At 28.1% G+C, this 17880-nt stretch overlaps 3 protein-coding genes across 6 annotated transcripts; 1 reads left to right on the forward strand and 2 right to left on the reverse strand.

Moving 5' to 3' along the window:
• Window positions 1-249: 249 nt before the first annotated feature.
• Window positions 250-12776, forward strand: LOC113379846. The gene is made up of 24 exons (XM_026619560.1): window positions 250-318; window positions 1385-1590; window positions 1811-1974; window positions 2095-2229; window positions 2286-2485; window positions 2669-2903; window positions 2973-3194; window positions 3286-3377; window positions 3446-3614; window positions 3814-3956; window positions 6375-6580; window positions 6645-6808; window positions 6921-7055; window positions 7135-7334; window positions 7401-7650; window positions 7743-7952; window positions 8077-8168; window positions 8237-8405; window positions 11241-11440; window positions 11544-11793; window positions 11859-12080; window positions 12151-12242; window positions 12352-12520; window positions 12597-12776. Exons 2-24 carry the CDS (start codon window positions 1385-1387, stop codon window positions 12767-12769), a joined length of 4098 nt encoding a protein of 1365 aa, XP_026475345.1. The 5' UTR covers window positions 250-318; the 3' UTR covers window positions 12770-12776.
• A 53-nt stretch (window positions 12777-12829) lies between these two features.
• Window positions 12830-14065, reverse strand: LOC113363694 (multifunctional methyltransferase subunit TRM112-like protein). The gene is made up of 3 exons (XM_026606175.1): window positions 13876-14065; window positions 13707-13808; window positions 12830-13139 (listed from the first exon to the last, which is right to left on the reverse strand). Exons 1-3 carry the CDS (start codon window positions 13951-13953, stop codon window positions 12945-12947), a joined length of 375 nt encoding a protein of 124 aa, XP_026461960.1. The 5' UTR covers window positions 13954-14065; the 3' UTR covers window positions 12830-12944.
• Window positions 14066-15230: 1165 nt separating this feature from the next.
• On the reverse strand, window positions 15231-17871 carry LOC113363690 (mesoderm induction early response protein 1-like). Of its 4 annotated transcripts, none has more exons than XM_026606169.1 (6): window positions 17685-17871; window positions 17018-17233; window positions 16601-16865; window positions 16398-16471; window positions 15880-16272; window positions 15231-15806 (listed from the first exon to the last, which is right to left on the reverse strand). In XM_026606169.1, the coding sequence occupies exons 2-6, from the start codon at window positions 17219-17221 to the stop codon at window positions 15432-15434; spliced, it is 1311 nt and encodes a 436-aa protein (XP_026461954.1). In that variant the 5' UTR covers window positions 17222-17233; window positions 17685-17871; the 3' UTR covers window positions 15231-15431. The 4 variants fall into 4 exon arrangements, with proteins under 4 accessions (XP_026461954.1, XP_026461952.1, XP_026461955.1 ...); XM_026606167.1 differs by having other exon boundaries at window positions 17668-17871; XM_026606170.1 differs by lacking the exon at window positions 17685-17871 and adding an exon at window positions 17511-17631.
• Between the last annotated feature and the right edge of the window lie 9 nt (window positions 17872-17880).

Below are 17880 nucleotides of genomic sequence, written 5' to 3' on the forward strand. Positions count from 1 at the left end.
ATATTTTAAAAACTATTTTCGATATGAACCTATAAGGACTATTTTTCATCAAGATCATAAGCAATATTAACTAATTTCCATTTATATAGAGATTCTTAATAAACTAGTTCAACTCTGTAATCATTTTCCAATTAATTCACTATTAATTAGAGACACAATTGACAATAAATTTAAAAAAAAGCAAGGTCGTTACATCTGACTACATTTGATCAGTAATCTGCGGTCATCAGAACAAACATTTTCAGTTTTGTACCAAATGCGCGCCGGATAAGTTGTGTTTTAGTTTTACTCCAGAAATTTTGTTAATTAATAGATGAGGTAAATAAAATATAAACAAAACATTTTGGGGATAAATATTTAATTTAAGGGTTTGATATAATAAAATAAATATAATGGTTCAAGACGTAAACCCTAAAAAGAATATCGATTGAACTTTATTTATTCGGATGAGTATGATTTATTTTTAACGAGTAACACATTGTGTAAAAATAGTGATTATATTTGTTTATGGCTTTTGGTGAAAAGTTGATAATCTTATTTATGAAAATTTAGAATGAGATTGAGATAATAATAATTTAATTTATGCTTGATAATTGAATATTGCAAGACTCTGTGAGGGTAAATAATTGTTAACTTTTTTGTTTTTATTTGAATTTATACTTTTAATTTCTCTTAAACTTAAGCAAATATAATTATATTTGTAAAAAGTGTCTTACTTTATTTGAAAATATTAAATTAATTATAATAAGAGATTGTATTTTGAAATTAACAAACAGTACAATATCTATTCAAATATTAAATATTTATAATATCAAAATTTAATTAAGATATAATTTAGTACATTAATAAAAGGTGAACCACTAGGTTTTCCTTTTAAAATTCTATGTTATTTGTCAAATTAATTACTCAATGTCTTTCTATATAGACAGATTGTAATTTACAAAAACATAAAAAATAAATTAAATATAAGCTGTTATATAATCCTATGACTTGCACAGTTTGAAAAAAAAATATCAGTAAAATATTAACTGTTAGCATTTTTTAAAGCGTTTTAATATCAATTTCTAAAGATTATAAAATACTCATCATATTCTGAATATTCTATTTTTATAATATTTAAAAAAATGTTCAGTTTAATAAATATTTTCTAATATAAATAGTTCCGGAATTCTATACAGAATTAAATCAATTCAAAAATATGGTGTATGTATTCTATTCTGGGAATATAATATACACAATATAAAATTATATGTATATGTGTACATATATAAAATATAAATTTATACATCATGAAAATTTTATATAAAATATAGAAGATAATTTTAGAACTGCAGGTGTGGATTTGTTTTATGTGAAATATCAAATATTATTATTATTGTTACAGATGGATTATTTAACATGGATCCTCGTAGCCGTGCTAATCTACATCTTCTACATATATTCTACATGGAACTATGGTAGATTCGATGGAACAAAAGTACCTTATCAAAAACCTGTGCCATTTTTTGGAAATTCTGGAAAGTTCCTATTTGGAATGGAAACCATTGTCACAAGCTTCTCGAAACTTTACGACGTCTTTCCAAATAATAGGTAAAAATATCCCATTTAATGTAGTTCTCGTTCCATTCCTTCCCTTCATAATCAAAAAGTTTCCTTAGAAGAAAATAATTCATGAGGCTTCTGCTTTTATTATTTAGAGTTTTGCTATATATCTCGTTAACATTAACAATTATAATTTTTCATATAACCACATAGCAGTTCTTAATATTATATTTATATATTTTATCATAATTTTATATTTATTTGATAGATTTTACGGTGTTTTCCAAATGCGTACTCCTGCAATTGTTATAAGAGATCCAGAGTTAATTAGACAAGTTGGTGTAAAAGATTTTGATCACTTCATGAATCACAGACAATTTGTTAAAGAAGATTTGGATCCAATGTTTAGTAATATTATGTTCAACCTTCAAGGTAAGACATGAAAAAAAGACTTTTAATGGCGATGAAACAATATTTTAGAAGAACATGACAATCTTTTCTAAATTTTTAAAGTATATAGTAACTAAAAATAAATCTGCATCTATTCATTAGATCAGAAATGGCGCAACATGAGAGCAACCCTTAGTCCAGCTTTTACTGGAAGCAAAATGAGAAATATGTTTGTGCTAATATCTGAATGCACTCAACAGATGGGTGAATTTATGAAGAAAAAAATCAATGAGAAAGGTTTGTGCTAACAATCAGTATTTACAATTGGTTTATAATATATTTTTTTATTATAGGACCACAGTCTTTGGAGCTGAAAGAATTCTATACAAGAGCTGCCACTGACATCATTGCATCGACAGCATTTGGGCTAAAAGTTGATAGTTTGAAGGATGAACAGAATATTTTCTACAGGATGGGTCAGAAACTGACTGGTGAAAATTTCAAAGCTATCATTAAGATATTTGCTTATTTGTTGATACCCAGAGTTATGAAGGTAAATCAGATGACCCCACTCATGGTTTCCACAATGATCAGTTTAAGATTATTTGCCACAAAGAAATGATAGTCCTCAACATTGTTATTTATGCATTTTTAAATAAATTATGGTATTTCCAATACCTTTGTGAAACTCCTAGTTTTTAAATTGATCATAATTGAAATCATTATTGGTCTTTAGTTTTTCAAGATAAGTTTCATCGACTATGAATGCGGCAACTTCTTCCGCAAATTAGTAGGCAATACCATGGATCTTCGAGAAAAAGAGAATATTCATAGACCAGACATGATCCAATTACTCATGCAAGCAAAAAAAGGATCATTGGTGTCAACAAATGAAGACAACGACGATACATCTAATGCTGGTTTTGCAACTGCCACAGAATCCGCCACAAAAATAGAAACAATCAAGACAGGTCAGAAAACAACAGTTGCAAAATTTCTGGAAGTGACAAATTTATATAAAGTTGTTCTGTTTTTTTTAGTTTGGACTCATGATGAGTTGACTGCCCAAGCTTTGATGTTCTTCCTAGCTGGTTTTGATACTACTTCCACGGTTTTGTGCTTTTTAACACACGAATTGGCGACACATCCAGAAATCCAGGAACGTCTACAACGAGAGATTGATGATGTTTGTAATTCCATTAGTGGAACACCAAATTACGAAACTGTAGTTCGCATGAAGTACTTGGATATGGTTGTATCTGGTAAAATAAATGGAAAGACTTCTGAATAGCAAAAAATATGATGTTAAAAATCAATTATAATCAATATAATAATTTCAAACAATTTTTTTAGAGGGATTAAGATTATGGCCGCCGTTTGTTGCCACCGAACGAGTTTGTACAAAATCGTACAATCTTGAGGATCACGAAGGAAACAAATTTGAAGTAATTATTTTATGATTATTATTGATTCTTGTGTATGAAAATGTTATTATTTCTTTTATAAAAACTAGATCAAACCAGGAGAGGTGATCGGATATCCAATTTATGCTCTACAAAGAGATGAGAAACATTTTGAAAATCCAAATCATTTTGATCCTGAACGATTTAGTGAAGAAAATAAACACAAGATCCAACCATTTACTTATATGCCATTCGGGGTTGGACCAAGGAATTGTATAGGTAATGAATTACTAAAAATAGAACTAGGTGTGAGTGACATTTTGTTTTAGAAAAACAAATCAAACATGCTAGTTTAAAAAAATTGTGACTTGAAGCTCCAAACTAATTTGTCCTCCTTTAGGCTACATTGATTTAGTTTCACATTTTATTTTTTACTATTTGATGCAAAATACTAACATTGTTTTAAATTTTTTTTCAGCTTCTAGATTTGCTCTAATGTCCGTAAAAATGATCATTTTCGAACTTCTTCGTAATTTCGATATTGTTCCATGTGAGAAAACCCAAATACCACTAAAACTGACTAAAGGAACATTCAACATGAAAGTCGAAAAGGGATTCTGGGTCACTTTTAAACAAAGATGCAACAAGTAATAAAAATAAAGTACTAGTATATCGTAATTATAAGTAATACTTATTAATATTGATAATTCAAATTGAGATTTTGCAGTTTTATAATAAATAACTTATTATTTCTCATAAAGTTTTATATTTAACTATGGGTATTACATTTATTAATAATTAAATACGGGTAAATAGAATTAAATTAAGATACACATATTTTTTTAAAATAAACTTGTTTTTAATTGAGAAGTCATCTTAAGATGGAAATCACATTTATCAATAAACATGATTTCCATCTTATCGTAAGTTCGCAATTAAAAACAAGCATATTGCAAAAATACACTTTGGTCACTTTGTAGTATAAATTATAATTATAATGGTGAATTTTATTATTTACAATTATAAAAATTTATACATGTATATTCATGTATAAATAATAATTAAAATATATTCACTTGAACTAAAAGTTTTGTGTTTTGCTGAATACCAATTGAAGTATTTTCTGCATTTTTATTTCAGGAATAATTTTTACATATTTTTGGTCGATTTTTCATCACTTTTGAGGACGGTTACATCAGTATATGTAACGGCTGATTAATTCATCATGATTGAAGATGTATCAGTAGGAATATAAACGCAGTTGTGTCAAGTCGTGTTTGGGCACAAGTGATTGTTATTTAAATTAAAACAAGGTATAATAATTGTTAAAATCACCTAAAATATATTTTAAAAAGAATATTTTTATTAGAAAATGTGTTACGAATCGTTTCGTGGTTTTGGATAAACTAGGTGTGAAGTAAAAGAAATAGCAAAGCTGCTGAAATATTTTTGTTTACATCTTAAGTCAGTGTAGTTAATAATTATAATTGATTGAAAATTTTTAAATTAAATACAAAATATATTTAATATTTTTTAGTTTAGTTATGTACTATATATCAAGAAATCAGAATCTAAGTCAAAATAAAATTCAAATTAATAACAATCAATTATCACGTTAAATTGAGTTGAAAGATGTGTGAAACAAACTAATTTAAAGTTTTCAAATTAATTTTTTTTTTTTTTTTACAAATATGACTGTAAATCACAGGTCTTTTGGCGTTGTTTTTTTTTTAATAATTTGTGTTTTTCGCTGAAGAAGAGTCAAACTGAGTCTGAAGAAGTCTCAAAAAATTTCATAACTTAATTTTTATTTTCAATTACTAGGTAGAGGTCTATTTTAAAACTTATTTGTTTATTACATAGAAACATTCAAAATTGTTTAATTAATAATAAAATTTGAAATTGTTATCAAATTTTTTATCAAAAATAACAAATACATACATAGATAACAAAGAATTTTTTTTTCATCATATAATTTATAACTGTCTTTAGTCGACAACTAGTAAATTTAAAGACAATATAATTAGATTACATATGACAAATAATTTTACAGTAGTAGAAGTGTTACTTCTACTTCAGATAACAAAGAAATTAAGGTTTATTAAAAAAATTGGTTGTGGTTGGGGGTCCGAATAATCGCGAATTCGTATAACCGAAATCTGGATAAAAAAGGTTCTTCTGTATTTATTATATTTTTATACGTTTGTTTAATTATTGTTAAAAAATCTATAAAATTAAAAATATTTCAATAATTTTTATGAATTTATAATCTTTACGTGAAAAACATTATACATATGATAAGGTATATCTATAGATTACGAAAAATCAATACATAAAAATTAAACTCTCAAAATCTGCAAACTCATGATAAGCTAGATAATCAATGCAAATTCTGACTGAATAGAAATAGCTGGTAGTTAGCTATAACTTTTTTTCCTGTTAGCTTTTGCTAGTAAGTAATAACTTGATCATTTATAAGTAAGCAGTTAATATACTTATTTTTTTGTAATAAATATTTTTTAAATAAACGATTCTAATTAATCGATTCCCCGCCAAATACAACATTTGATCGAAATCAAGGACGCCAAATGTATGAATCAGCCTTGCTATTCAGCATTGTCATCTCAATTGATAAAAAATATTATCTAATAAGCGTTCAAGGCTAAATCGTAGGTACATATGTACATGCTAAATTAAAAGCCAGTTAAAAAAATGTCTAGCTATTTGTTTATGTTAATTATATAATTGTTTAATGTGTACATTACATATAAATAGCCGTTTAACAAAAATTAAAGAGATGAAAAAAAACACAGAAGAAAATATAAGAGGACAACGCAACATTTTTTTAAACCATGAAAAAATAACTTTCACTTGAATCAAGCATTCGTTAATATTTTACTTCCCGATTTTCTCGACTTTTTAAGTCGTTCTAAACAGTGACCACCATCAAATATTCCATTTTCCAAACTATAGTTGGATGGTGGACAAACTCATATATGAATTTACATAACAATCTTCTAATATCAATTTTTTCTAAAGATGGAATTTATAACATGGCTACTCGTAGCTGTGCTGGTCTACGCTTTTTACAAATATTCCACCTGGACATATGACAGATTTGAAGGAACGAAAGTGCCTTACAAGAAGCCTTTTCCATTTTTTGGAAACACCGGACCGTTTATGCTGCGCATGGAGAACATGATTGACAATGTTGGAAAAGTGTATAGAAGTTTCCCAAATAAAAGGTAAGAGAATTTGACTATCCAATTTAAATTCTACAGATTTTTTACTCCTACCTTTAACTTCAAGATTTTATGGTGTCTTCCAACTCCGTATGCCTGCTGTGATGATAAAAGACCCAGAATTGATCAGACAAATTGGTGTCAAAGATTTTGATAACTTCCCAAATCACAGACCTTTCATTACTGATGATGTTGATCCTATGTTTGGAAACGTTATGCTGAATTTCCAAGGCATGTAAAAAATTCCTTTCTTTATATACGCTGAAACAAACATAAAATATAATAGAATATTTTTATATGTCGTTTCCAATTTATATTAGTAAGTAATAGTAATTCAATACAGATCAGAAATGGCGTGACATGAGAGCAACCCTTAGTCCTGCTTTTACTGGAAGTAAAATGAGAAATATGTTCAGGTTGTTGTCGGAATGCACTGAACAGATGGCAGATTTTATGAAGAAGGAAATCGAGGCGAAAGGTAAATAAATAGTAGTATTATTTTTTTATTGCCTGTTAGTATATTAGTTGGATAGAATGATCAATTGATTTGATTTCAGGCCCTCAATCATTAGAATTAAAAGACTTTTACACAAGAGCTACAACTGATGTAATAGCTTCTACAGCATTTGGTCTCAAAGTCAATAGCTTGAAGGAAAAGGACAATGTGTTCTACAGAATGGGACTACGATTTAATTTTGGTGGTGCCCTTACTGTTATGAAACTATTTGCTCACATTATGTTTCCCAAAGTTATGAAGGTAAATTTCTTTCTATAACTATAAAAAAAATGTCTCAAAACAAAAATCAGTTTCGCGCTCTTTTAGTTTTTCAAAATAGCTTTAGCGGACGATGAAAGTTCCAATTTCTTCAGATCTTTGGTTGGTGACACTATTGCTCTTAGGGAGAAGGAAAATATCCATAGACCAGATATGATACAGTTATTGATGCAAGCTAAAAAAGGAGCTTTACGCCATGAAGTTACTAAAAACGAAGATCAAAATGATGATAATATTGACGCAGGATTTGCTACAGTTGCAGAATCCCATGTCACAAAAGGCCATACAACTAAAAGAGGTACTAATGACCAAAATCTAATATGCTAAGAAAAATATATGAACAAATAAATATAATATCATCAATATCTGTTTTTATTTTGAATTTTATAGTTTGGACGGACGATGAGTTAACTGCTCAAGCCATGATATTCTTCCTGGCTGGTTTTGACACGACATCAACTGTTTTATGCTTTTTGACCCATGAATTGGCACTTCATCCAGAAATTCAGCAACGGCTTCAACAAGAAATTGATGATATTTGTGATAAACCGAGCTATGAAACAGTAGTCCATATGAAATACTTGGATATGGTCGTATCTGGTAAGTAACCATAAATCTTGATGATCAAAGTAGTGTGGCTGGGTCTTCTGTTTAAATCACTTTTATACATATATCAAAATAATCTAGTAGTTTTCTTTATAATAACAAGATTTAAATTTTTCAGAAAGTTTAAGACTGTGGCCACCACTCGCTTTGACTGACAGAGTTTGTATAAAGCCTTATGAAATTGAAGATTATGAAGGAAATAAGTTCGAAGTAAGTCATCTAACACAGCCACAATTTTTGTATATTCTGAAATTTATCCTTTATTACAAAACAAATAGGTGAGAAAGGGAGAAGTCGTCCTGTATCCTATATACTACTTGCAACGCGATGAAAAATATTATGAAAATCCTGATAAATTCGATCCTGAAAGATTCAATGATGATAATAAACACAAAATCAAACCATTCACATATATGCCTTTTGGTGTAGGACCACGAAACTGCATAGGTAACTTCAAGATACATAAATTTTAATATTTTGTTTAACCCATGGGTACTTGATGTCTAATTATTTTTAGCATCCAGATTTGCATTGATGGAAGTGAAAATGATCATTTTCGAACTTCTCCGTAATTTTGATATTGTGCCTTGTGAGAAAACACAAATACCTTTGAAAATCAAGAAGTCAACATTTAACATGCATGTTGAAAAAGGATTTTGGGTCACCTTTAAGAAGAGAGTGAATAAATGAACAGCAGAGTCAACAAAATATGATTCTTATAATTTATTTTATCTATTAGTAAGATAGTTAATAAGGGCAAATTGTATTTGCACAATGTAATTTGAATTGTTCAAATATAAAATACAATACTATAATATCAATGAGTTACAAATCATTCTTTCAATTAGTTTTAATTAAGTATATATCGGTTTTGGTAGTCAATATATATTTCAGACAAAATTATCTTATATCAAAAAACGTGAAAACCATTTAAAAAAAATCAAAATCTATTTAGCACAACTATTTGGCACTAATTTGTAGTAAATGATTAAAAAAGGAAGTACCATCAGATCGCAAACGCAAATCATAAGTATTTTTAGTTGAACCCTAATTTTGTAGTATTTTGATTAAATTATAAATAAATTTTGGAACTATATTTTTGGAAATGAAGATTGACTGGCACAAATTTATAAAAAATAATAAAATTGAAAATTATTCCTAGATGGTAAACTAAACCAAAAGTATTTCAAAGTATCTACATACAAAATTTTATCCTAAATTTTATGGTTGTTCTATTTGTCTTACCATCTCTTACAATGAAAAATGTGTAATAAATAAAATAAAAAAAATTTGATATATTAAACGTATGCTTTTGAAGGTAAATTATTTTATCTAGAATTTATTTCGAACGATTATTATTACATCACAATATGTAAGTAATTCTGTTTAGTAATTGACTGATCATGACTCGTGTGATGTCAGTGCGAGTATTGTAGTTGTATATTCATGTTAGATCGTAGTTCTCTATAAATTAAGGTATTTTTCTAGTGATTATATTAAAATGAATTATATAAAAATATTTAGATCAGTGTATAACAAATTAAAAAATATTAAATAAAAATTAGAAACTAATTAATTTGTTTCATGTGATTTGTGAAAGAAGTCTCTAAAAACCGCTATATATATATATATATATATATATATATATATATATATATATATATACAACCAATTTATTATTTATGATACAGTAAAACCTTCATCAAAAACAAGGACAATAAATTTTATGAAACACGTACAATTTGCCATCCTATTATCAGTATTAGATAAAATTTATCTACAATAAAAGTTTTATAAAAAATGTTGTGAGGAATATTCAGTTGTGATAAATATGTAAAATTATCTCACACAAATATTTATCATCAATAAAAGCTTGTTAACTCTTAAAGGAAAAAGTTTACGTTTTTGCCAGAAAATCCGATTTGTTAATTTTATGCGTTCACCACGTTTTAAGTCTTTCTGAATCGTTTGACACAAAACTTGGAAAAAGTGTGTGTGTGTATGTGAGCCAAAATTTAATCATTCGTCAACGTTTTTCGAAAGAAGTCTGCACTAATCTCGAAAATTAAAAAGGTCAAGTCAGTCAGATTAGTCAATCATGCAACTTGCTTTAAGGCAAAATGCCACTTGCAGCTAGTTTTTTTATGAATACAACATTTGTTACATGTGATAAACAATAATATATACTGTATATTACACAGTATTAAAACTAAATACTACAAACTAATATTATTATATTCAAATGTGATCAATTGGGCAAAATGTTATTATGGCATTATAATAATTCTGTTTTTTTAATGGGAAAATTAATTATGATATTTTTTAGAATGGATTTTATAACCTGGATCCTGATAGCAGTGTTGGCTTATGCCTTCTATTTATATGCTACATGGAACTACAATAGATTCAAAGACTCCAATGTGCCTCACCAGAAACCGTTCCCATTTTTTGGAAACTTAGCATCTTTTTTATTTCGATTGGAAAATATGATTGAAAATGCTGAAAAAATTTATAACAAATTTCCCAACGATAGGTAAATTGATATAAAATAATTATTATGTCGTATAATAAAATATTTGGAATTTAAATTAGATTCTATGGTGTATTCCAATTTCGTATGCCGGGAATAGTACTTAAGGATCCTGAATTAATCAGACAAACTGGAGTTAAGGATTTTGACAATTTCATGAACCATAGAGCTTTTATCTCTGAAGAAGTTGATCCAATATTTGGGAATATATTGTTTACCATGCAAGGTACTAGTTCAAATAGAATTATTTTTACTAATTATGATTTTTCACTTATAATTTTATATTTTCAGATCAGAAATAGCGTGATATGCGAGCAACCCTTAGTCCAGCTTTTACAGGGAGCAAGATGAGAAACATGTTTGTGTTGATATCTGAATGCACTCAACAAATGGCTGAGTTTATGAAAAATGAAATACAACAAAAAGGTTCAAATTATTAAAAACTATAAAAAGTAATTTATTATTCCGTGGACGGAATGCACTTCTATATTTTTCTAAATGCTTCGGTGAAAATAGAATGGAAGGTGTCAGTAGTTGAATATAGGAATTTCTACCAAAGTGCAGTAAAGGAAGTTTGCGAGCATGATAGAAAAGTTGATTTTGTTAGAATGCCGTTGTTTTTGAAAAAGTGAATATTTCGTATGCACCTCAATTAGGCGTATGAACCCTAATTTTAAGTATGCATGCATACTTTCTCTAATCTTTTTTCCGTTTAAATCAAATGACAAATGTGATACAAATTTACTTTTTAGGTCCACAGTCCTTGGAACTGAAAGATTTCTACGCACGTGCTACAACCGATGTCATTGCTTCAACTGCATTCGGACTCAAAGTTGATACTTTGAAGGATAAAGAAAATTTGTTTTACAAAATGGGCAACGAATTTCAATTCGGAGGTTTTATGATGGTATTGAAAACTTTTGCATATCTAATGGCTCCAAAAATCATGCAGGTACATAATGCCATATAATTCTAAAATAATTTTGAACAAGAGCAAAGGAGTGGTTTGTTACAAAAATTAACTTCGTGATCACAATCAATAAATTTTTTTGCAGTTTTTCAAAATAGGTCTCACAAGCGAATCAAGCGCAAACTTCTTTCGTTCTCTGGTTAGAGATACAATGGCTCTTAGAGATAAAGAAAATATTCATAGGCCAGATATGATACAATTATTAATGCAAGCCAAAAAAGGAGCATTACATCATGAAATCTCAAAAACTGAGGAAAACATTGATAATACAGCTGACGCAGGTTTTGCTACTGTAGCCGAATCGCATGCTACTAAAACGCACACTACAAAAAGAGGTGTGCTTATTCATATTGCAAATGAGTTTTAAATTAAATTAATTATTACTTATTTAATTTTCTAGTTTGGTCTCACGATGAGTTAACAGCTCAAGCAATGATATTCTTTTTGGCCGGATTTGAAACGACGTCAACAGTTTTGTGCTTCTTAAGCCATGAATTGGCTGTACATCCAGAGATCCAGCGGCGTCTTCAACAAGAAATTGACGAAGTTTGCAATTCCATAAATGATAAACCGAATTATGAAACTGTAGTTGGCATGAAATATTTGGATATGGTCGTATCTGGCAAGTAAAAACTCTATCGGTTGCTTCTTTGCAAGTTGTACTAATAAAAGAACTCTTTAAAAATTTTCAGAGAGTCTAAGATTGTGGCCACCACTTCCTGGTACTGATAGAATTTGCGCAAAGCCTTACGAGCTTGAAGATTATGATGGAAATAAATTTGAAGTAATGAATTATTAAATTATGCTATAAATTTTTAGTACTTACAATATGTTTTATATATATATATATATATATATATATATATTATATTAAATACAAATTATTTTATTAGGTAAAACGAGGAGAATCCATAATGTACCCCATATACCTTTTGCAACGTGATCAAAAATATTATGAAAATCCTAATAAATTTGATCCTGAAAGATTCAATGATGATAATAAACACAAAATCAAACCATTCACATATATGCCTTTTGGTGTAGGACCACGGAATTGTATAGGTATTGGTTATAAACATCAATTTTAATATTATATATATTATATGATCCATTACTTGATGTCTAAATATTGTTATAGCATCCAGATTCGCATTAATGGAGGTGAAAATGATAATATTCGAACTTCTTCGGCATTTCGATATTGTGCCTTGCGAGAAGACACAAATACCAATAAAAATAAAAAAATCAACATTTAACATGCATGTTGAAAAGGGATTCTGGGTTACCTTCAAAAACAGGACTAACAACTAAAAATGTAAGATATTCCCTGATGTATCTAATAAAAAAACGTGTAGTTTAGTTTTTTCTTTTAATCGATAAAATTTACATAATTATAAATGATATTATACGATGTAACTTAAATAAAATTATACAAAAAATCACATCAATGCCTTTGTACAGTTTTTCTAATACCCCATGCAGTGTTTCAGACTTCGTCTTCTCTCAGAAGCATATTTGGAATACCATTTTTAATTGGAAATTTTCGACCTGTTTCAGGACAAATTAACTCTCCTTCTACAACTTCAACTTCTAATAGAGCATGATGTGCTTGTTTTAAAAATATTTCATTTTCGGCATAATCTTCAGGAACCACTTTTGGAATTTCAGTAGTTTGGCCCAACTGAAAATTGTATTTTTAAATTTCCATCATTGTATGTCGAATGCACAATTGAAAAGCACTAGCACTAATTCACAAACAGAATATTCGAATAAAGAAAATAAGAATATGTTAAATGATGAGTAAGTGGTGATGGTCCAAACAATAAGTTTTAGTTCATATCAACAAGCGTATTAGATATGCAGAAGCATTAGAATAAGACGTTCAAGCATCAAATCTCTATTGTAATCAATTCATGCAAATAAATTGAATATTGCAGTCATAAAGATCAGAAAAGTAGAAAATCATAAAAGTAAAAAAATAATTATAAATCATTCACTTGCATTCTTAAAAAGGGTATACATATAGATTTCATTTTTCATCCTTTAATAAGAAGAAGAAAAATTAACATACTATATGTATAAAAAACCTTTTATTAAATTTGTATTTGTATGATCGAAATTATGAGTTGTCAGGAAATAATGGCAGACATTTCTGTCAAACTTTTAAGATTTAACATGCAGAGGTGTTTATATATAATATTTATATTGAAATTGATTATATAGTAGGAATGAAAAAAAAAACACTCACATTGACTACTGCTCCTAGTAAAGCTTCCCACTCTATTCTAGGTATTAGTCTTGATATAAATTCTTTATTAAAGTCTACGTCTAAAATTTTTACGTCTGTTGCCTAAAAACAAAAAATCATCACATAAAAACTGTACACATTTAAACACACGTGAAATATATTGAATTACCTGAATTGCTAATGGATATCCTACATTCACACCTTTTATACACTTTGACGTTAACATATTATGAGAAAGTAATTTCATTTTGAATAATTGTATATCAACAATTAGCTATTAATTAATAATTAATGTAAAAAGCGCGTTGTTTTGTCTGTTTGATTTATAACCTTATTATTTATATGTCATTTGTACAATGAGGGTTGCCGCAGGTTGGCGTAAAATCTGTCTTGAGTATTATGGAAAGGCTACGGGCACACTGTTTCCGATCTGTCGCATAATTCACTTCCCAGATTTCGAATTATTTTGTTGGTGTTCCCAAGACAATATTATTAGAATATGATATATTCATGGTATTGTGCTATGCTATGATATATTCATGGTATTGTGATATTGATAGATGATATCCTAGACAATATTAGAATACCCCGTATTCATGATGATAATTCATGGATGATATTTTTGTTATAAAGACAAGAATAACAAAAGTTGATATTTAATCTTAATGACCTACTTTTATCGTATTGTATTCATTTTCAAAATGGATTATGGATTTTACCATTAACATTGAATTCACAAACTCTCAAGTCATACATCACCTATCTTAGTCAAAATAGATATATTTCGAATTCAAATAACACACATATTAATAATTTATACACAATAATATTAAATAATACACAATAATAATAAATTGTCCACAATAAATACTTTGCAATGATCTCCATATCTCAATGAATTTATAAATAAAAAAATAAAAAGATTGATTCTTTATCTTATCATAGGATTCTTTATCTTGTTATAGGAAAGGATATTGCTGGAAGTAAAATGTTCTATTTCTTCCAAGATAGGTCAACTGTGATAGAATTAAAATTTATATCAAAACTTTTATCAAAAACTCTTTTTCTATCTTCTTTGAAATCCTAGTAGATTGTATTTAATATAAGTACACAATTAAGTGATTTAATTAAAGTTTACACAAATGTAAAACAATTGTCTGTAAAAAATATAAATATACAAATATTTTGAATAATCTTAATTTATTATCTGTAAATTATTGTTAATTAAAATATTTTATATAATATAAAATATAAATAATAATATTTAACATCAGTTTTAGTTTAAAAGAAATTGACTTGTTTTTTATTTCAACCTTTTGAACCACATGGATAAAATTTCTAAATATTTCATTCATAATCCCTAAACATGTCTTATTAAAATTGTTAAAAGAAAATAAAATAATTTTTGAACACTTAAGATTTAGCATATATCCATCATAAGCAATACATATATGATAATTTCATAAAATATTTCAACAATTTTGTATAGTGCACAAGAAATATTTCATCTATGGTATTATACGGTTCTCTTGGAATAAATTATGACAGAAATAAAAAAATATATTTATCATATTTTTCTTGCATATACTTGTAGATATAATATGTCCGCATGCTTCTTACACAATGTCCTTTTAATACAGTTTTATCTTTATAATTCACAATAAACTAACTTTTTTTTACTTAGTATCCTTGAAATTCAGAACTCTTCAAACATAATTTAGGCCATCAATGAAAATTGTTCTGGTATTCCTGGTCAGTGTTATCCGTACTGCCTTCAGTATGTATATCTGTTGGAGATGCTAAGCCAGAAAATACCTCTCTCTCACCAACTGCGAGAGGATCAGGTGGAACAGCTCCCAATGATGTATCCATAGGAAAACCTTTGGAATCATTGCAAAGGTTAACTGCTGGTGAACAACTTCTATCCCGCATGACCGCATCTTGTTCTTCAAGAAATCTATCCATATAATCGGTCAAACCAGGATGAAGAGTATATTTTTTCTTTTCCAATCTTGATTTATTAGCAAATACATCATGGCGTTCTGTCTTTTTCCACAGATAGTAAAATTGAACCAATTCACCTACAGATCTTGTTCGAACCTAAAATAATAAAAAAAAATAATAATAATTCTCAATAAATTATAATTAAGATAGGTTTAAAAAATAAACTAGCCTTATTTTGTTGAATCTCATGGAAATTCTTCCCAAACATTCTTAAACCATTTTCAAAATTTTTACATTCTTCCTCTGACCACAAACTCATAGTGTCCACGGAAGCGACACAGTTAATTCTAATCCTTCGGAGAGCCTCATCAGTACTGTGACCACATTGTTGCAGCAGAAACAAAGCTTGTTCATCATCTTTTAATTGATTTCCGAGAGGTAAGAGACCAACAGTAATCGGGCAGACATCTTTTACTTTCAAAAGATATGATTCAATAGCTTCTTGAGATAAATGAGATGGGTCCCAGAGTAGTTTATCATCATTCTCATAAGGTAAAGCATCATCGTAACTACAAAGTCCCTCTGGGATTGAAGCTTGATAGTCGCTACCTACCATAATTGTCTGAAAATGATAAAAAATCAGTTGGAAGATCTTAAAGGATTATTTTGTAGTTAATAGTGCTGAATATTTAAAACTCGTATTAGTATAGTAGTTTATTTATTATTTATTAATAAAAAAATTATTACCTTCTTCCATTCTTCTTCATCAGGACTGTAGTCATAGTCTTCATCTTCTTCCTCACTTTGTGGACGAGAAAGAGCTGAAACATCAAAATATATTGGTTGATGTATTAAAAAATTTATTTATTATTATAAAATGATTAACTTGTAAAAATGGCTATAGAAATGATTAATATGTTCAAAATAGTAGTCTAAAATCTTATTATTACATCGTAAAAGCCGTGATGTACCAACTGCTTCTTCATTAGGTACAGGATCATAAAGTTGTTTTAATGCTGAGTGATCATCTGATGCCATATCTAGTTGATCTTCTCCTCCTGATTCACTAGGAGCTCTAGAAGCGCCTTCGTCTTCTGTTTCAAGAACAGCATTTTCATTGTCATTCTCATTTTCATTTTCATTTTCGTTTTCATTCTCAATCTCATTTCCGTATCCATACATTTCTAACAATTGCGATAAAGGCATTTCACTTTCCTAAAATGTGACTAAGGTCAAATATCACAGTAAAACTATGAACAAAAGAAATTGAAAAATTAGATACAATATTTTTATATATAATAATCAATAATCTATTGACTTTGATCCTCTTTTTTTTCAATAATTCAGTATACTGTACTTATAGTTACCTTTTGTAAACTAGTTAACTCTGTAGTTGAGTCCTCAGATTCACCAGCTGCGAGTGCTTCTTCTTCTTCAAGTGTTCTTTCATCATCAAAATCATTTACCATCATTTCAATTGACGGGTCAAAAAGAGTATCTTTGACTCTTCCATTTTTTGTTGATTGCGCTGTATTCGTATTTCCGTTTGAAAGTGTTGCGCATTCTGCCATGTCCTGAAGAATCTATAGACATAATTAAATTCTTGTTATTGCTAAACTCTGTAAACTGTTCAATTTTATTTTTCAAACCCTATTATTTATAGAATATTTTGTTTTATTAGTGTCACGAATCTTGTTCCAGAATTTAAAATTATTTAATATTATTTTTTCAAATGTAAATATATTAGATGCATCATTTATACCAAAGATATATTCCAAGGGTGACGAAATAAACATATATATGACTTATTAGAATAACAAATATATATTATAAACCCAATGATTACATGTATATATTCACCCAATGTAAATATCAATATTTTCGTTCAATTTGCAAACAGCAATCAGCTTTCGTCAATTTTATCACCAAACTAATAATCGAACACTTAACTAATAGCATTTTATGAAACACGAAATCAAAATTCATTTGTTTAATTTCTTCCAAACAAAAAAAATACCTGTCAACTAAACGTACGTGGTTATAAATGCTTTCGTAAAATATTTTTGAGCATTATATGTAGAGTTTTTTGCGAGAAATTAAAACTTTATCAAAATGTATAATAAAAAAACTGGGTAATGCCATGTTTATTTAATAATTTCACATAAATAACATCACTAAAATTATTGCATTCTATTTGCAATTTGTTCGACATTTTCTATTCAAGAACTAT

The sequence above is a fragment of the Ctenocephalides felis genome, unplaced genomic scaffold, assembly GCF_003426905.1.
Source record: "Ctenocephalides felis isolate EL2017-DRISC unplaced genomic scaffold, ASM342690v1 CF-g0.4_SCAFFOLD_00845, whole genome shotgun sequence".
Lineage (NCBI taxonomy): Eukaryota > Metazoa > Arthropoda > Insecta > Siphonaptera > Pulicidae > Ctenocephalides > Ctenocephalides felis.